At 42.7% G+C, this 21033-nt stretch overlaps 1 protein-coding gene across 5 annotated transcripts in view; it reads right to left on the bottom strand.

Moving 5' to 3' along the window:
- NR3C1 (nuclear receptor subfamily 3 group C member 1) overlaps positions 1-20148 on the bottom strand; it is a 121614-nt gene extending 101466 nt beyond the window's left edge. The window contains exons 1-3 of one of the 5 annotated variants that reach the window (XM_041767202.1): positions 18688-18814; positions 17842-17954; positions 14207-15418 (exon numbers count right to left, since the gene is read on the bottom strand). In XM_041767202.1, the coding sequence (XP_041623136.1) occupies positions 14207-15402 (1196 nt within the window). In that variant the 5' untranslated portion in view covers positions 15403-15418; positions 17842-17954; positions 18688-18814. Of the gene's footprint in view, positions 1-14206; positions 15419-17841; positions 18255-18687; positions 18827-19859 lie in introns of those variants that run through there. The other 4 variants (XM_041767203.1, XM_041767204.1, XM_041767201.1 and 1 more) reach the window with 4 other exon arrangements.
- Positions 20149-21033: the final 885 nt, after the last annotated feature.

The raw sequence follows: 21033 nt of genomic DNA on the forward strand, positions 1-21033 counted from the left end.
AATTTTAGGATTTGCGGAAAAAATGTCAGTAATCATTTTTTAATTTCATTGTAAAAAAGAATATAAACACTGCAAGATCAGACTGTGGTTTGCTGTAATCCCTGTGAAAAGTCATTTGGAAATACACATTAAAGATGTAAATACACATACCGCTGACTCAGCAACCCTACTTTGGGAGGAATCTATCCTTAGAAACAAAGGTACTACATGTTAAGTATTCATAGAAAAGGGTGTTTACTGAAGCCCTGTTTGTAGTGGCAAAAAAATCAACAACTGAACAGAATACTCTACAACTACTAAAAAGAATGGGAAACACATCTGTTGATCTGGAAGGATGTTCAGGATGTCCTGTTGGGTGAGAAAAGCAAGCTGCAGAGAAACTGGTATGTGATGGTACTATTCTTATTTCCAAGCAAATAACCCAGAATGCCTTCTATGTGTGTGTATACACTTACATGCTGGAAGAGGCAGGCAGGTGATAAGGGGAAGACTGGCAGGAATGGGTGGAATAAAGAAGGAAAAGACAGGCAATGTAAGTTTATTAGTGTTTTCTTGGTATAATGTTACTGAAGGGAAGAAAGACATTTTTGCCAATTTTGAAAAGGCATTTGGAAAAATAATAATGAGTAAAAACCATTTGAATAGAACCAGTTCCCAGACTATCCCTATACATTCACTCACATGCAGATATTCTTTCCTGGATAAGACAGAAGAGCACAGAGTGGTAGGAAATTGTGTAAAAACCAAATCCTCCAAGGGTTCTGGCACATGGCTCCTTGCCATGTGCCACATTTGGCACATGGGTCGTAGTGGAAAGAACACTGGAGAACCACTAGGCCAGGAGCAACAGAACCACAGACATTTTTTGATTAGGCCAATTATATTGAAAGCAGTGTTGTAGAAGATTAATTTGGCAGTACTGCACGGAACGAATTGAGAAAGGAGAGGGGGGAAACTAAGAAAATGATTAAGAAACTACTGAGGTGCTAAGAGTTCAAACTAAGGGATGGCCAGATTTTTTTTTTTTCCTGTTGCGCTGACTTCTTAGGTAACAGACACTTATTTCCTCCCGATTTCCAGCCTTTGCCCCTTACTCCTAACCCAGGATCAGGGTCTCTGTGGTCTCAGGAGTGTGTTTCTTATTATTCACTTTAATAGTTTAATCTAAATTTCAGAGACTGATTAAGCTCTCAAATTTAGAGTTTCTTCTTTTAAAAAAGGAAAAGTATACACTAATCACTAGTATGTTGTTCCATTGAGGGTTTTACTGACTTCTCTTTGACTTCTGAGAATGTTTACACATTTGAAGGACCGGCTTCAGCAAGGATTTCTTCTTCTTAGAAAACTCTGTTCTGTCTCTCCTACCTCCACTGCCATGATAGCATGAACTACTCTGTCTCCACCCTGATTTAAACCTGCTGCCTTCTAATTCTCCAGCTATTCGTTCAGTATCTTTTGTGGCTGCTTTCTTTGGATGCCTTCCAGAGCCCTGTCCTTGGTCCTCCCTTCTTTTTTCCCCTAAACACTAAAGTAGTTCATTCTTAAATGACCTCATCCGCTTCTCTTGCTTTAGCTATTACCTACTTACCCTGCATTTTCTCTTTTCTGTGACTGCCCTGACCAAATGAAGCTTAACTCTCCTACAACTCTTAGTAGGAGAGATAACTTCTCTTACTGACCTTTTCGATTGCAGTTATATACTATAGGTGAAACAAGTCAAAACCATACACAGAAGAAGGTAAATCTAAAATGTAACTAAGTTAGAGAAAGGTAATTTAGAATTCAGGCAAAAATAATCTACCTCTCAGAGTATTCGGTATAATTATTCACACACTTACATGAAAAATGGGCAAATCAAATTCTTGTTGGACTTTCAAGTCAACACAAACACATATGGTAGGTATCTGCTAGAATCATCCCAAATCTTAAACAGAAAACAGAAAGATGAGACAGCTTCTGCTATGAAAGGTTACTACTATCTTGAACAAGATAAAAAAAAAAACTAAACCTCAAACTTCATTTACAAGTTTGGTTACCCTGATTTGTTCAATGGTGAATGTACCAGAGATGTCGTAAGAAACTATGAAAAGTAGTCCATTTCAAAGTCATAAAGCAAAGTTAAAGAATGACAATTAAAAAACACATTTGCTTTATGCAGTCTATGTATTCAGAAGTGCTTGTGCATCTTGAAACCAAAACTGTGGAGGAGATAATCTGTGCTGTAATTCCTGTTAGTGATACTGACAATTTCTCTTCCTCAGGGAAGACAGAAGTGTGGTCCATTCCTACTCATCTTCTTGGTATCTGTATCAATTTTCTTTATTCATATATTTGACATGTATCTGCAGGGGTCTTGCTATGTGCTAGACATTCTTCTACTTGCTGGGGTACAGGAGTACAGGATACTGGAAGACAGTATCACTGCTCTCATGGAGCTTACAGTCTAGCAGGTGAACAGCTAAGACACACACAATCACTCAAATGTGGAAGGCAAGGGAACAGCGTATGAAAGATGCTACTATTTTACACAGAGCCATCTGAATAGGTCTCTCTTAGGGAGTTGACATTTAAGTGGAGACCTAAATAAAGAGAGAGAATTAGTGTGGGTATCTGGGGAAAGAAGATTCCAGGCAAAATTCCTCAAGTGTGGGTTCATGGGAGATCCACAAAGAGGACTATGCTTCTAGAGCATAAGGCAATATTCTGAAGTGACTAGAAAAAAGGTGTCTAACACCAAGGGTGCATAACCATAGGCCATGTGTTAAGGGTGAAAATCCTGTTTTCTCCCTATCTTGTATCACAGAACGACAGACTGTACATACCAGTTTCCTCCACAAGTGACTGAAATCTGCTGGCTCATTCCTAACTACACAGTCCTCATCTGATGAGCTCATTTGTTCTATCTTTTCCTTCTTCTGTCTCAGACTCCTTGTTATCACCCCCACTCACCCACCCACCCTTTTTCCCCCCTAAACAACAGAATCAACTGTTTCCCATTCATCCACACTTTCCTCTATGAAGTCTCAGTCATGCCTCTCTGGGGCAAAATTTAACCTCCTCCAAGTGTACATTTCGAAAAGCCAATTGCACAGGGGTTGGGGAAAGGGACAATGAAAGAGGAACAGGGATCTGGTGATGAACAGAACATCACCAGACTGCTGTGTGAGGCTGGAGATTTTTGTCTTCTTCGTCTCTGTATGCCCAGTGCCTAGCTCCATAAACGTCTGCTGCCGCTACTGCAGTCGGAAGGCTCTTAGAGACCATGTAAGTTAACCTCCCACTCCACCCATTTCAAGAATTCCTTTCTCAGAACATGCCTTTGTAGCTCTTCCTCCTATTAACACCGTGTAGCTAGGCTGCTTATATATTTCCCAGTGCTCATACAGAAGCACTTAGGCACAGAAATATCAAATTTAACCGGATGCTGGAATTGGAATTTAGAACTTTCATTTTCCTTTTCCATGGGCCTCTGAGTTCTAGCTTTTCCCTCCAGCTTCATTTACTGTTTTCTCTTTCAAATAGGTCTTTGGTAGCTCCAAAGCACTGTGCGGTTCTATTAAATGACATTATGAATCAAAGGGTCACTCGTCCCTAATACACTGAATTAGAAACTGCTTCACCTATGTTTTTAAAGAACATTTCTTCTTATATTTAAAATCTAGTAGACTGCACCAACACCAGACCACTGTAAGTGCTTACTGATAAGGAACATTATTTTCTACCTAATAGGAAAACAGAATGTAACAGAATGGTTACAAAAGGAATATCCTATTACAAATGCCACTGCATGTATCTTTATGACTTCAAAGTCTGGGATCTACTTCAACTTTAGCATTTTGTAAATAATAAACATGACTAAATTTAGAAAATAGTGACAACCAAAATTTGCTTCTTAATTTTTTGGTTTTTTTTTTTTCTTTTAAAGTACTTTCACTATGACCAGGACATTTCAAGCTATAAAGAATAAAAGAAAATGTGTGAATATGTGAATTTTATATCGTAGCTTTAACTCAAACTATTTTATGGGCATAAATAATTTAAGTGTACTCTGAGTTCTTGACACATCAATTGTCACTTCGTTAATTCCTCCAAATATTGAGGATTAAAATGAGAAATTAAACTCTGGGAGATGAGGAATTACACATAGGTATTTACTTTATATTACCTATAGTCAAATTTCCTTCAAATCTAAGGGAAAAATAGGCACTTCATTTGAACATAAACATGAAAAAAAATCAGGCCTCGGGCAAATACTATCTATTTGTTCTGTACTATGTCAAAAGGGAATATATAAGCTGTTAACATAAAGCTCCTGGGTAGCCTAAAGCAAATAGATCACACCTTAACCATTGAGCACCATCTATTTCAGACTGGTCACCCTGGGAAGCTAGGCTTTTATTCCAGGGAAATTTAACAGTTTTTTTTTTTTTTTTTGAAATTTAACAGTTTTAAACATCTAAAGAAATACCTACATGGGTTCTTTTAAATAACTTCAATGAAAACAAATGTTATAATGTGTGAGAGGATTAAATTTCTAAATTTTTGGAAATGTTGAAATCACCTGGAATCACATAAAAAAGGTGAAAGGTAAACCATGAAGCTAAGGAATAAATAAATTTTCTGATTAAGCAAGAGCATTCAAGTGTTAACTATAGTGTAATGAGTCCAGTTTCTTTTATGGCTTACATGGTGGGTCTGAAGGCAATTTCAAAAGAGAGATAATATATACACCATTTCAAGGTGGAGGCTTAGAAATACAACATTCGTTTTGGGTTTCTGTTTAAAGAAAAAAAATCAATCTATTTTATAGTCACACTTTCTCCTTAATAAACTCAGCTGGATTCCAGATGACAAATTTCACATAAAGTTCTAATTAAATTTTTTATTGTTTCCCTTTTTAAAAAGCTGCTTAAAAACTTAAGTTATATTTGACATTGGCATGTTTACCATTTTAAACTGCCATTTAACTTGTTTCTGTACTTGGTTCTTTGTGATATAAAAAATATTCATAACTTTGGTTTAATCTGCCAAATGTTTTTTTTTGTTGTTTTTACCATTTGATCAATAAAGAAAAAGGTTACATAATCCTCCCAAAATCTATACACTTTAGATAAATTTTGGTATTCAATAGGGTCAGAAACTCCTTTCACCCAGCTTTGCTAAATAAACATGAAAAAAATTTAAAGAATTTCATTCTCATTTTCAGACAAATTAAAGTTTTTTAATGAAACTTTAATGAATCTTTGTATACATCATTTAAGAACACTGACAGTAAAACATCAAGGGGACCTTCAAGCATTTATTAATAAAAACCTAACAATGTAGCTGACATTATCAATATCCTATTAAATTTAAGATGACAGACCTAATAAACAGAATGCACTGAAAAGCTAACAAAAAAACAAAAGTGAAACAAAATTAACCTAAATACAATTACCTTGGTGCCTGAAAACTTTCAATATAACTTTCATTATGGCACTGGCATCCATGACCCTTCGAAAATTGCACACAGTTGCTGCAAAAGTCTTAGTGACCGAGGAACAGGATACACCTAACACAGGCACAGATGTCCTAATGTATTTGGCCAATGAGAGTCATGCTGGTTTGAACTCAGGAGAACTTGGCAGAGCTTGAAAACTTCCACCTTGAATTTTTATAGTTTTGAATTTTCTTTTTTTTTTCTTTTTCTTTTTCTTTTTATTTATGATAGTCACACACACACACACACACACAGAGAGAGAGAGAAAGGCAGAGACATAGGCAGAGGGAGAAGCAGGCTCCATGCACCAGGAACCCAACATGGGATTCGATCCCAGGTCTCCAGGATCGCGCCCTGGGCCAAAGGCAGGCGCTAAACCACTGCGCCACCCAGGGATCCCAGTTTTTAATTTTCAAAGTAAACATACATGCACAAATCCTGTGAGGCAAAAATGCCAGGCATGCTGTTTTACAGAATCTGAAAATGTCATAGAAAGCTGTGACTCTACCAACATACACAGGACAGCATAGGCTTGATCCCATTTCTCCTACACATATTGTTTAAAGATTCACGGATGACAAATAAAAACTTGTAAAGACCCATTGGAAATTTCTAACCAGTATTTATATAAATACTCCCCTTCAGATCAGTATTCAGTTTTTCTGACTATTCTTTTTTCTTGAAAGGTCTTGTTTTTCCACCTGTAAAGTTAATAACAGCTGTCTCCTCTTCCACATAGATAATAGCAGAATAACTTAATACAGAAACTAGAATTACAAACCTTCACAGGTTACAAAGGAGTTTAAACGAGATGAATGCATACAAAGAAAGCCCTTAGCATGCCACTTAATGCACACTCAACATTAGTGGAGGAAAGGGTTAAAAAAAATACAAGAAAGAATATGGATATGGTACATTTTCAAAATCCAAAGTTGTTGATTTCATAGCAACTTTTATGAAAATACCTGGTAATCTGTATTACCTTTCAAGTCTCTAGAACTAGAAAGCAAATTAGTTAAGAGAAACCTGCTAGAGAAATTTAGACAACAAAGAATTACAACAGTCCACTCAGCAACACCACAAACTAATTCTGCAGTGTTTCTCTAGGCATTTTGTATGGGTCTCATTTCCTCATCTGGAAAAATGAAATGTGGGAGATGAGCTCTCAAGAGCCTTTGTGCTCTAATTTAAAATCATTGTACCTAGCATATAAAACAAGTTCCGAGAACCCAAGTGCTCCACCTTTCCAGCTCTACCAACAATGGTAGAAACTATCTATCCTTTTCTGCCACCAACTACACTAATTCTTATAAAAATACCAAATCCCAGTTTGTTTTTTGTCTTGTATTTCATAATAAACAAAAGAAGTCAAATAGCCAACCTGTGTCATTCCCTACCCCACTGCCTCCTTCACTAAGGACAGGTTAAGAGGACTGTAAAATTTTAGAAAGAGAAACACACATACGTGTTAAGAAAATAATGCATCTATAATTGTCAAGAAAGTACTTTCATTCCATAATCTCTAATCATTCGAGGTTAAAGACTGGCTCTGCTCAGCTTTAGAACTTTCTGATTTTGAGTCTAGTTCTTTTCTACTGGGACACCTGGGTGGGTGAGCAGATGAGCGTCTGCCTTCAGCTCAGGTCATGATCCTGGAGTCCCAGGATCAAGTTCTGCATCAGGCTTCCTGCATGGAGCCTGCTTCTCCCTCTGCCTGTGTCTCTGGCTTTCTCTCTCTCTCTTTCTCTCTCTCTGTCTCTCATGAATAAATAATATCTTTTTAAAAAGTTATTTTCTGCTATTTCTATTACTGAATAACTAAATCAAATTGGAAGGAATTTGAGGGTTTTTTTAAAGTAACTAAATTGCAATTTAAATCATAAAATTAAGACCTTTCCCTCAATAATTATAAAACATTAAAACAACAACAAAATCTGTCCATAACGAACTGGTAAAGCTTTAATGTTCAACATGTGACAATCATAAGGTCACAAGTCACTGTGTTGCCCCAACAGCATGAAATAATAAATCAGGAACTAAATTAGATGTCATTTCAAAATAGCTTTAAAAAAATTGGCTATCAAACACACTTTCATAATAGCCACCATTAAATATTATGATTACGAAAACAACTAGAAGAAAAGCTCTTTTTATTATAAAAAGGAGTAAGAGTTAACATTTATTACAGCCAACTATATGTCATATAGCATACTCAAGTTGAATGCTCATAGTATTAGTCAAAAAAAATAAAAATTCATCTAAGATCATGGGCTAAACAGCTGCAATTAATCATTAACCCTTTCTTTCCCTGTATATATACACATGTAGACATGCATGTATTTGGTGCCTCATAGAATGAATTTTAAAAATTCTAGGGATGCCTGTGTGGCTCAGCAGTTGAACGTCTGCCTTCGGCTCAGGGCATGATCCTGGTCCTGGGATAGAGTCCCACATTGGGCTCCCTGCATGGAGCCTGCTTCTCCCTCTGCCTGTGTCTCTGCCTCTCTCTGTCTCTCATGAATAAATAAATAAAATCTTAAAAATTCTAAAATAAGAAGTACTTCCACTAAATTTACTGCGTTATTAGGTACTGTCAAATCTTATAATATCTTGAAACTGGCTCAAAAAGTATTTTAAAGCACTCAAAATTCATATTTGAATACTCTGAAAAAGTATGTTTAAGCATACAGCTCTACCAAGATAACCAATTAATATTTAAATTGGCCCAGATATAAAATTAGGGAAACACGCACTTTCATTCAAAATAACTGGCTTGAAGACCTACATTGCAATACAAATAGTTTAAATACTGTCTAGCAAATGCAGAACCCCCTCATTTATTTCATCTATGTACCATTGAATAAGAATTTAATTTCTTCAATATTACAGCAGAGAAACACACAGCCTCTTGAAATACATTACTGAAGAAAAGGGCTGCATTCTACAGTCAGATGAGAGTGTATATAAAGGGTAATAGTGAATATAAAGTGCTTCTATCAATGTAAGATGATCATTATTTCAAATTCATTGCAGTAACTCAACTTTCATTGATTAAAGAGCAGATTAAGTTAAAAGGGACAAATATGAACCTGAACTTAGCTGGAATCATGTAAATGGCATTAAAATCATCCTTTTTGGAGGGAATGAAGCATAGCAAAAGACAATAACATAACCCCCCTATCCACAGTTAGGGCTGTACTGCCACCCATTAGCTTTAAGTTTCCACCTCAAATAAAAGCAGCTGAATTGTAATCGTGGTTAGTGCACTCCCTCATACATAAACACAATCCCAAAGTTCTCTTTTTTAGTTCTCTGAATTTCTTAACTGTTGATCCAAATTGCTGTTTTTTGGAATCATTCTTGATATTTCTAAATATATCCCTCACCATTCCACATTTCTAGCACTCCTCCCTCTCTCACTCCCCTGCCCCCACCACCCATTAATTCACAAACTCCATGGGAAATCCTGAATTTAAGGGACATAGTGATGACAGTAAGATCAAGATGACAGCCTGTCAAAATTAGGTGTTTGGAGGTTGAAATCACTGTCTACAACTCATTTTGAACAGCTATAAAATTGCATATTTTCTAAAATGTATACTGTAATGAATAAAATGAAGATACAAATCTCCATTAAGTCACAATCTAATCCAGTTCAGCATAGAAATGATCAACTCAAAAGGAAAAGAAGTCTTAATGGATCTTTCCTTTAAGTGGAAATTCTTAGGAATATTTTTATTTACTTGAGAAATACAAAACATAAGCAGAATAAGCCAGAAGAAAATGAGAGTGGTTGGCTCTCTGAAACTACAGAAATAAGAAGAGCATGGGCTTTCAAAACCTTTCTGAAGGGCCAATAATCCGGAATTGATTTTTTTTTTCCCAGCTAATAGCTTAATTAAAAAAAAAATTTTCAAGCAGCCCTGGTGGCTCAGCGATTTAGTGCTGCCTTCAATCCAGGGCATGATCCTGGAGACCTGGGATCGAGTCCTGCGTCGGGCTCCCTGCATGGAGCCGCCTCCTCCCTCTGCCTGTGTCTCTGCCTCTGTCTCTCATGAATAAATAAATAAAATCTAAAAAAAAATTTTCTTGAAAACTCTTGTGCAACACAATTCACCAATATGTCCTCTCCATGATTCAGAAATGTGGAAGCAGGTGCCTGTTAATACGGCAAATACCTGTAAATACTACCTGATACAATTATCAGAATGCTTATTTAATTTGTTCACATGAGCAGTACACAGTACATAAAGAGAATTCACTGCTAATTAAAACTAGGTGTGATCTTTTAAAGAGAAAAATGTTTTAAGAAACATGCCCCAGACTTACTTTAAACGTAATGTAAATTAAGATTTCCTAACAACTAGGCTATTTCAATCACCTGTGGCCAGAGTGGATTAGGACTTATATAACCAACCAATTAATACAGATGCTCTTTCACATTAGGTACTCACACTAAAATAAACCCTTTTGATCCAATCTCTCCTTCACTAAAATCTCAAAAGGCCCCTACAGTGATCTCCACCCACATATGAATTTCATTATTAATACAATTTGCATTTAACCTACATTTATATAAGGTATGTTTCAGACTAACTCATAAAATTTATAAACATACAATGATATATTTAAAATGATCCAACTAAAGTATCTGGAACACCAAGAGACAAAACCAAAACAGCATCACAATTATACAAATATCATGGAAGAGCCAAAGAAACATTTCAAGAAGTAATTTTAATAAAATAGGACCCATGCTAATCACATATTTCTATATTGGAGTCATTCCACACTAAATTGACACACCTGAATACACAGTGTGTTTTATCTTTTTTTCTTTTACTAAGACAGCCTTAATAAAGTACAAGTGTTAAAAATGAAAAAGATATCATAAAGCTAAAAATATGTAAATAACCTAAAGCAAATCTCCTTTAACATAAATTCTTTAAGTATCAGAAATATTAAACCCAAAAAAGACAATGAAACACTCACTCCCAGAACCTTTGGGAGGAGATGAAAAACAAAAGGTAGGAAATAAACCATAGTATCCTTTAAAAAACGAGGGTAAACATGACCAAAACAAAATCTCTTCCTTATGCCTCTTTTTAAGAGAAAACATTCAGCACAGTGTTAACAGGAAAAAGAAAAAGAAAAAGAAAAAGAAAAAGAAAAAGAAAAAGAAAAAGAAAAAGAAAAAGAAAAAGAAAAAGAAAAAGAAAAAGAAAGAAAGAAAGAAAAAGAATTTGCTTCCCTCATCCTGTGTTTGTACCACACAGGTCTTCAATTTCATTATGTTAATAAAATTGGACATGGATGCAATTAATACTAAGAGATGTTTAAAATGTACATAAATTTTCAGGGCTTTATACATCAAAGCCCTAAACTCTAAGATTGAGTTTACAAAGTCATCTTGCATCATTCCTTTTCTTCAATAACCTTACCCTTCATAAAATGGTCAACCTTTTAACACTCAAGTTTCAACATAATCCCAATAAAAGCTCTAATTCTACCTAAAACCACTTACTCCTCTGCCTCTTTTCAGCAGCTTCACCATTAATGCTTAAGTGCAAAAATGTGTTTTCATCAATGTTATAAGTTTATGCCAAATTTGTTGAATTTCAGTACTTAAAAAGCATAACTTAAAAAGTTAGTATGGCTAGTTTGTTTTATTTAAAGAATGTATGATATCACTAATTTTTCTCTTCTTTTACTGTCAATTAACCTAATCCTTAAAAACAAGGTATTTGACTATGCTCAATTATGACAGTCATAATTTTACAAATAAAAATGAACTGAATGTTAACCTATGTTGACACATCAGTAGGAGGTGCCTTTCCTATCAAAACAGAGTAAAGTGTTGTTTTTTAAAGATTTTGAGAAAAAGCAACTTTAGGTGACAGCTTAAAAAATCAAATTACAATTTATTTTTTAATTAAAAAAGGAATGCAAGTGAAGTTATTATGGTATATAATATTTTTATATGTAAAATCAGAAAGTCAGTATTCACTATAGTTGTGGTCTCAACATGTTGATCATTTGGGTCACTGCTAACAGCTATTGTTGAGCTACAACCATGTAACATATACAGAAGAGAAAGCAACCAATTTTAGTCATATCAGGGCTGTTGTGTGGAAACAATAGACTAATTCAATGCTGGATAGAAAAGGAACATTGTTTCAATTTACTTGGAAGAAGCTTTGTTCTGGGTAATCACAGTTCTCCATGTTAAGTTAATGCCATAAGGTATGAAATTTTCAAACATGAGCAAATTACCCTGTGCAAGATATTACACCTTTTCATTAGGACACAAACTGATTATAATTACAAATCACACATCAGTATTAAAATCATTTCATTGGATATTAAATACTCTCGAAAGAGCCACATCACTGCTTTGCCTATCACCATGTGGTTGTTATGAGGCTCAAATTAAAAGTGAAGACACTTTATATGCCTTAAGTTCCTATGGAAAGCATTAAAATCATCTTTAATGATTTAAGGGTATTATGTTCATCTAAGACTCATGCTCCAGATTCCAGATTTTACAAGGCTTAATGAAAGTTCACCGTGAATGAAAAATGGTTAAGTCCTGTTCTATACTTTTTTTTTACAGTAAAAAATAAAATAAAATAAAAACAGTACCATAGTGATTATTAGAAGAAAATGCATTAATAATCTCCTAAAAGTTTCCTAGGAGGTATGTTTCTTTGTACCATTCCATGTTTTATTTTTTTATTTTTTATTTTTTTTAAATTTTATTTTTTACTTATGATAGTCACAGAGAGAGAGAGAGAGGCAGAGACACAGGCGGAGGGAGAAGCAGGCTCCATGCACCGGGAGCCTGATATGGGATTCGATCCCGGGTCTCCAGGATCGCGCCCTGGGCCAAAGGCAGGCGCCAAACCGCTGCGCCACCCAGGGATCCCCATTCCATGTTTTATAAATTAGTGTGAGTTTCCTACAGATAGCTTAGGCGAGTCAACTACACTTTTTTTTAAGATTTTATTTATTTATTCATGAGAAACACACACACACACAGAGAGAGAGAGAGAGAGAGAGAGAGAGAGAGAGAGTCAGAAACACAGGCAGAGGGAGAAGCAGGTTCCATGCAGGGAGCCGGATGTGGGACTCGATCCTGGGTCTCCAGGATCACGCCCTGGGCTGAAGGCGGCGCTAAACCACTGAGCCACCCGGAATGTCCTCAACTACACTCGTTAAGAAAACCAAGTAACTGAATCATTAATTCCACTGCCAAAATTTTGAGATTGAAAAATTTAAAACACAGCATGTCTTTTAACATTTAAACACAGCAATTTATAAAATAACATCTCAACTCTCCTTACTGAAAACATTTTAAACCTCCATTCAGAATGTCAACAATAAAAAGTTGTATTCTAAATAAAAGATTATTATTAAATAATAGATTACTAGTTACACAAGAACCAAAGTCTTTTGATAAGAAACAGGCCTTTTAAAAGGAATAGAACATAGCCTAAATCTAAGTTCAAAGTTTTTCTCCCAACAAGAAAACCTTCCTCCTTAAAGAGAATATAAGAAACAAGTCAGTGTTATGATATATGTTTAAAAGAAAAAGCATCTTAGAGAGTTTTAAAGAGAATCTTCATTGACTAATTGCTGAAACAATGAATAACACTAAAAGAAAAAAAAAAAAACCTTGAGAAGCTCACCTACAGATTAAATCACTACTACTATGCCTTTCGAAAAAAAAAGAACCCCCCAAAAACAAACCCCACTTATTAATCAATCCTGTGTCTCTACAATCACATTTTTGTATTTCCTTCACACCTTAAATGTGATACACAACTCAGTATTTATCTGAATTGGGTACAGGTGTACAGGGTAGAGAACTTAACCCCGATCAAAAGATTTATCTAAATTTAGCACCTTTTCCTGGTAATTCCATTTAACAGACCTTTTTGAGGTCAAACGGAAATGACCGAGAAAAAAAGAATACAGAGAAACAAATCAAATAAATGACAGCTGAGAATTGAAGCTTCACAATGTTGGCCAACACATATCTATCTGAGAACTTGTAGGAACTTTTCAAAATCAGATTTTGTTTTGTACCATGTTGTCACCAATTCCTTTCTTAACAAGACTGAACAGCAGCCACAACTGTGTACTTTAAGTCAGTTTAGCATAGTTGCCACTGGGCAAGTCCCACGTCTAAGCCTACGGTCAGGTACACTGCTCACTGCATTGCTTTAGCAATCTCAAAATTCAAATTCTTCCACAGAAGGTTCAGTTTGAAGAAAAGGCTCATTGTTAGACCTTCTGATTTTTAACCCTTCGACCTCCTCAAGCTAATATTTTATAAGTGAATGAATAGAGCACACAACTTTTTACTTTTCACTCTAAAGTAAAAGCATATTTTAAGAACACATCAATGGACACAATCAAAATATTAGGTATCAACCCCCCTTGAATTTATGTAATTTTTACTCAAGATAACTTAATGAGCAACATTATTTTGAATTTTTAAATAAAGTGTTCAACTACCAAATGCCGTTATTTCAGAGAAATGCTTAACATACAGATAAACCATTTAGGCTGTCTTTCAGCCGTGCCTACTTTCAAAGGACCACTTAAACTCAGTCACATGAGAAAGCAAAGGAGTCTTTGGAAAACACACACAAATCACTCAATATTTAAGTCTATCAATCCATTTTAAATCCATTCTTAAGAAATAGAAAGCATTCATCTTACCTTGAATAGCCATTAGAAAACACCGACCGACCAGGGAAGTTCAAAGTCCCCAAGGAAGCCAAGTTATCATCTCCAGATCCTTGGCACCTATTCCAATTTTCTGAACCAACAGGAATTGGTGGAATGACATTAAAAATAGGCTTCTGATCCTGCTGTTGAGAAAGGGATGCTGTATTCATGTCATAGTGGTACATCTGTCCCCCAGAGGTACTCACACCATGAACAGAAATGGCAGACATTTTATTACCAATTATATTTGCCCCAGAAAAGCTTGCCTGACAGTAAACTGGGCCCAGTTTCTCCTGCTTAATTACCCCAGGGGTGCAGAGTTCAATGAAATCTTCTTTTTCTGTTTTCACTTGGGGCAGTGGCACACTGTTGGGGCTGGCTAAGATCAGATCTCCATTATCCTTAATTTTAGGTTTTGTGTCCGGCAAAACGAGAGGTTTACAGTCCTCGTTCGAGTTTCCTTCCAGAAGGAATGGATCGTCCTCTCCTGCCAAAGGAGAGAGCAAACAGTTTTCATCTATCAAGAGGTCTGATCTCCAAGGGCTCCCACTCGCCTCTTTCTCTGGGGACCCAGAAGTAAAGTCCAAATCCTGGAGTTTTTTCCTCCAAATGTCAAAGGTGCTTTGGTCTGTGGTATACAACTTCACGTTGCCCCCATTGGTGCCCGTCTGGCCTTTTAAATGTTGCTGTTCTGAAGACACATCAGAAAGAGTTTGTGCAAACTCCTTCTCTGTGGGGGCAGCAGAAACAGCAGACACTGAGCTCTTGGGGTTCTCTGGAACACTGGTCGACCTATTGAGGTTTGCGATGCTTTCTTCCAGAAGCCGAAAGTCTGTTTCCCCAGAGGAAAGGCTGATTTGGCCCTGTTGTGGGAATCCCAGGTCATTTCCCATCACTTTGGTTTCTGTCTCGCCCATATACAATCCCATTGAGAGTGAAACTGCCTTGGACAGATCTGGCTGCTGTGCATGGCTTCCTGAGCCTTTTGGAAAATCAACCAAAAGTCTTTGCTGCTTGGAGTCTGACTGAGAAGCAGCAGCCAGTGAGGGTGAAGACGCAGAAACCTTCACAGTAGCTCCTCCCCTCAGGGTTTTATAGAAGTCCATCACATTTCCCCTCTCCCGACCAAGCACACTGCTAGAGATTTCTTCTTTACTGGGGGGACTTAATGATTCCTTGGAGTCCATCAGTGATTATCATCAGCTACCAGGCAAAAAAAAAAAAAAAAAAAAAAAGGAAAGGAAAGAAAAGAAAAGGGGGGGGAAACAGAATAAGCTATAAAGTCACATTATCTCAGTGATCTGATTAGTAACAGCCTGTTAAATGAACCTTTTAGTTAACTCTGAATCTAATTCCTTGTTATCAAAAAAGTAGTTTCTGTCTTCCGGAATAAAAAAAGCCATGTCCCCTTCTCCTATTCAGCGTTCCACATTTAAAAGAACAATGCAGTTCAACTGCACAGCTGAGGGCAAAATTGTATCAAACTAAGCTTGGCTATTCATCCTGCCACTCACAGAACTGTAACTTTGTTAATCACAGACATTATAATTCATTACATCTGATTATTCTAAAGGTTCAAATTGATGTCAAAGTATTTCATTTAAAAAGAGTATTATCATTAAAATTCCTACTTCCTTTCAATCAGTCAAGGCTGTTTGCTTTTCTGAGAATCAAAACACATAAAATTTGATAAATACTATGATAGAATTCTCTTTCAAACTGCTCACAAACTGCCCTCCTACCTGCTAGTCACACATCCAAACCTTTGGTACAATCTACTGGTAAACCATGCACATTTTATTTGAAAAATAAACAATGATGATCTTCCAATACACTAAGAAACGCTCTTATTTTTAACCCATATTTCTTATTGAACGTGTCTGTTTCAACTGCCTGCCTTCAAATTTTGAACAGAACGAATGAATTATGTTGTATACAGGCCGACTATAATTTGGATTTTATAAAGGAAAATACAACGTGCAGTAGCTTCTCACTACAATTTTAGCGTAAATACAACAAATATACAGCTCTCTGAACCCTTACAACATAATAGAATCTAAAGCGACATTTATTTTTTAAGTCGCTTAAGACCCTCAGGATGTGACGCTATTCTACCTCTAAATTGAGGGTTTTTTTTTTTCCCTTTCCAAATAACGAAGCGTTAAAAAGAAAAAACCCACAACTGTAAAATCACGTTCATATAAACCCAGGTAAAACGACAGCCAATAAAATGCTCAGAATCCTTTTCTCTGTATTCTAAACCTTCACCAATCCCCATTCGGAGGCTGTGCTCAGGAGTATTGGGTCGGTAGTATATTGTTTATCATCAGGATGTTATAAGAGGCAGGTGAAGACTCGGAGAGGCACATCTAGGACATCATAGTCCGATCCTACCTAATGAAAAGAAACTTTTGCTCTACGGAGACCATCCCGGACACAAACTTCACCTGCCCTCCCGGGGAGCGGCGTGGGATCAAGGCAGAGGGAGGGCTGGGGGGCCTGCTTCTGCACCCCTGGAGGGTAGACTGCTCCCCTCCCCGCCCCGCCCCGCCCCGCCCCTCCCCGCCCCTCCGCGGCGTTGATCTGATAACGATCTCTAAACACAAGGTATCAAATGGAGCCCAAATGAATTTCCACGCCGCTCTGACAGCTGCCCTCAAACCCGAAACCAAAACAATACTTCCCCAAAGGAGCCCTGCAACGACTTTAGCCCCCCAGTTTAAGCTGCAAATAGCTGTCACATTAATGAGCCTCCAGGAACCACGCCAGAGGGTCAGAAGCGTTTTTTTTTTCCAAGGCGGCGGTGGCCCAGCCCGCAGACCCACACGTCAAAACCAGCGCCGGGCAAAAACCGCACCACGAAGCTATTCCGGCGGGGGAAGGTCTCCTTCTACCAGGGGCCACTTGTGCGCGTCAGGCGCGCAAGGATGCCAAGCGCTCGGGAGCAAACCCTCTCCCCGGGGAGGGAAAAAGTGCAGGGGTAGAAAGAGAAATGCGTCCAGACCTGTTGAGTTCTTTCTCCGACACGCCCACTTCTACAGAGACCGCCAGCCCCGGCCGAAGTCTCCAAGTTGCAGGCTGTCAGCCCCCTGCGTGTGTACACACACACGCACACCCCGCGCGCCCGCCAGAAAGGAGACGCGCTGGAGCCTCGACAGAAACCCTGCTCGCGCTCGGGCGCACTAGGGTGGAGTGGAAATACTCGGCCGGCTAGAATGCAAACGCGGCCCGGCGTTCACCGTAAGACGGGTGTCTGGGCCGCCCCCTGCGAGCACAGGGCCGGGGGGCCTGGGGGGCGCGCGGGGGCCCGGGGGCGCAGAGGCCAGAGCGCCTCGCCAGGGAGCCAGAGGGGCCGAAGCCCCGGGGCAGCTCCAGGAGGCTCCCCTCGCAGGGAGCTCGGGTTCCTCCCCCTCGGCCCGACCCGGGGACGCCGGCCGAGCAGCGCTGTCACCGCGCGCTGCCCTTTCGTCACCATCACCCGGCCCCTCGCCAGCCCCCACCCCCAGTCCCCGAGGCTAATAAAAGTTTGCAGGCTCCCGCCGCGGCCCCCGAGCCGGCCTGGCGGCCCCGGCCCGCACCCCGGGGCAGCGAGCACCCGCGCGGCCCCGGCCCTCCCCACGTCTTACCTCGGGCAGGGGCGCCGCTCACCCGCCGCCGTCCGCAGCTCCCACCGCAGCCGAGATAAACAACTTAACGTGTGAAAGCAGGAGTAGCAGGAGGGAGAGATTTTTTTTTCTTTCTAAAAAAAGGAAGTAAACAGCCGCCCCCTTCTCCATGGAGGGGGGGAGGAGGGGAGAGCCCCTATTTGAGAAAGTCTTCCATTTCCCGGCTGACAAGCCAGCCCCGCGCCCCCCGCCCCGCGCCCCGCGCCCCGCGCCGATCCCCGCGAGCCCGGGCTCTCCGGCGCGCGTCCTCCGTCCCGGCGCCCGCCGCTTCGGCCGCTCCGGGCGCGGCGTCTCCTTCCACCCACTAGAATCCGTCCCCGACGGGCGGGTGGTGCCTCGGGCTCCAGTCACAGACTCGAGCTCGCAAAATGGAGGAGGAGGAAGAGGAGGAGGAGGAGGAGGAGGAGGGGAGGGAGCGCGGACACGCGAAAGGGCCGCCCGGCCGCGGCGAGCGAGCGGGACCGACCGGGGGGCGGGCGGAGGCGGCGCCACGGCGCGCACACACTCGCTCACACGCGCTCCCACTCCACCCCCGGCCGCTCCCCGCCCGAGGGGCCGCGCGGCGGCGGGGAACGGTGCAACCTGTTGGCGACGCTCGGCAACTGCAGGGGCGGCCCGGCCCCCGCCCCCACGCCCTCCGCGGGGGCCCCGCCACCCCGGCCCCGACGGCGCCCGCACGACCCCCGCATCGCCCCGGACTGGGCTGCGGCCGCCGCCCCAGAGCGCGCGGGGCTTCTGCTCGCCCGCCCCCCCCCCCCCCCCCCCCACCCCCCGCAAGCAGGAGAGACAGCGGCGGCGGGGGCCGACCTGGTCTCTCCGGGGCGGGCTCGGGAGGGAAGCCGAGTTTCTCTAGTTTGTCTCCTCGCCGCCTCGTTCCCGCCCCCGCCCAGCTCCGCGACTCCCGACCCACTCCGGAGCTGGCCCGGTCCTCGGGCGGCCACGGCCGGCGGCGCCCCTGCGGTGACAGCGCGGGGGCCGGGGCCGGGGCCGGGGCGCGGCCCGCAGCAGCAGCAGCAGCAGCAGCAGCGCCGCGAGGGGGGTCCGCGCCGCCGCCCCGGGACCGAGTTGCACGAAGTGTGTCACTTAGCGCGGGGCTACCGGGGTTGCACGGAAACGGTGCCGCAGCGTGTCGGCCGCTCGCGGGGCCGGCCCGCCAGACACGCCCTCTGGGGGGGCAGCGGAGGGGGTCGGCGCGCACAGACTCTCGGCCCGGCGGGGAGTCGCGGGCAGGCGGGTCCCCACGGCCGGGTGTGCGGCCGCCGCCGCCGCGGTCTCCCACCGGGAGAGAAGTTACGAAGCAGAGCCCCCCGCCCCCCGCGCTGCGACCGGCCCCCACCCTTTCCCCGAGTCTGCGAGGCGGCGGCGGCGGCGGCGGCAGAAGGAGGCGCCGCCTGCCAAGTTCAACCCCCACCCTCCCTCCCTCCCTCCCTGCTAGGGCGCTCACACTTGAAGGAAGTTGCACGCCAAATGCAAAAACCTCCGGCGAGCTGAATTTCTTTGCACTTTTTTATTATTATTTTTAAAGGAAAGCGGCGGGGTGGGGGTGGTGGCAGGCCTACAAGCAAGTTGCAGGCGAAACAGTAAGTTGCCTGCAAAGTACGCCCGGCCTCCCCCGCAAACTCCTGACCTCTCCCCCGCCCCCTCCAGGGCCCGCGTCCAAGTTCCCGCGGAGGCCCCTCACCCGGATCTTGACATTAGCCGCACTCGGCGCGGCGCGTCGCCCACCCCTCGGTGTGCACCGGACCCCGGCCCCTCCAAACGAAACAAAACACGCGCAGCTTTAAAATGTCAGCATTTAACTCCCTCCAGCTGTTCCCGTTACGCGCCTCCCCCTCAGTCCGAGGGAAACACGTGGCCGGTCCCCAAGGAGAGGGGCGTGGGGCGAGGGGAGTCCGCGCGGGAGACGCCCGCCCCAGCCCCCGTCCCCGGCCGGCCGCGTCCGGGGGCGCTGGGGGCTTTGCCGGGACCGAGCCTCCTACCTTGTGCGACACTTAGTATGATTTTTGTGACTCGGGGAAAGGTGGTGCTGTGTTGCTTTAGGGTTTGGGGCGGTAACTTTTGCGCCCCCACAGGTGACAGCGCTTGCCAGCTCCTGACGGGGACGGGGACGGGGACGGGGACGGGGGCGGAGGCTGCCGCAGCTCCACCCTAGTCCTCGCCCGGCGCTGCGCCTCAGCCACTCACTCCTCGGGCGGCGTTCGGACGCCGGCGGCGGCCGCCCCTGCTCTGACATCTCCAAGAGGATTGGGGAGGCGCGTGCCGGAAGTCGCCCGCCGCCATCTTGGTAAAGGACGCTGACGCCGTCCCAGCCTCGCGGCCACCATCTTGCCAGAGGTTCTCGGTGGCGGCCCGCGGAGGAGCCCTCGCCGGGTGCTGGCGGGTGGACGCCGCCCCCGCGCGCCGTCCGATGTGAGAGGAGGGAACTAAGCGTCTTAGTTACCGACCTGCTCGGAGACGATCTACTCGGGCCGCCTCCAGACGAGTCTGGGGCCGCCATCTTGGCAAAGGAAGACCCGCTCTCGGCCTCGGGGAAGAAAAGGGAACCCAGACCGTTGCCAGCGTCGAACCCTCGGCCCGTGGAATTTTCACGAAGGGCGCTGGGCAGCCCAGTTGTTAAGACGACCCCTTCCTCTTTGCCTTGGCCCAAGCCAACTGGACGGAGGCCCTTGCCGTAGGACCCGCCTCAGGAACGCTGCTTCGCCCCCGCCAGTTTTTCCCGCGTAGACGCCTCAGTCGCTAAAACCAGATGCCTCGCTCCGTTGGGTCGCCAGACCACCAAGAGCTCATGGGGAGGGGGGGGAAGAATCAAGACCCAAATTTAATGTGGTGTGCATCTTCGAAAAGTGCCTTAAAAAAATAACGCAAGCCAGTGTGGTCACCCTTCCATGTCTGCTCAAAAGTTGTCCTAGGAATCACTATATGTAGGAATACCTTATAAAAACGTAAAATTTGTATAAGATGTAAAGGGACAGTAACAGTCACCAAATAGAATCCTGCTCCTCATACCATAAACCTAGTCCCTTAATTGAACCTCGGCCATAAGGAAAGGACCCACCTCATCAATTACCTCTTTGAATTTGGGTTGCCTATTGCGTTTTAAAGTAATACCGGATTTTACAAGAGTTCCGCGTAGCTTTCTTGCCGCTCGTTTTG

Source organism: Vulpes lagopus, chromosome 8 (assembly GCF_018345385.1).
Source record: "Vulpes lagopus strain Blue_001 chromosome 8, ASM1834538v1, whole genome shotgun sequence".
Lineage (NCBI taxonomy): Eukaryota > Metazoa > Chordata > Mammalia > Carnivora > Canidae > Vulpes > Vulpes lagopus.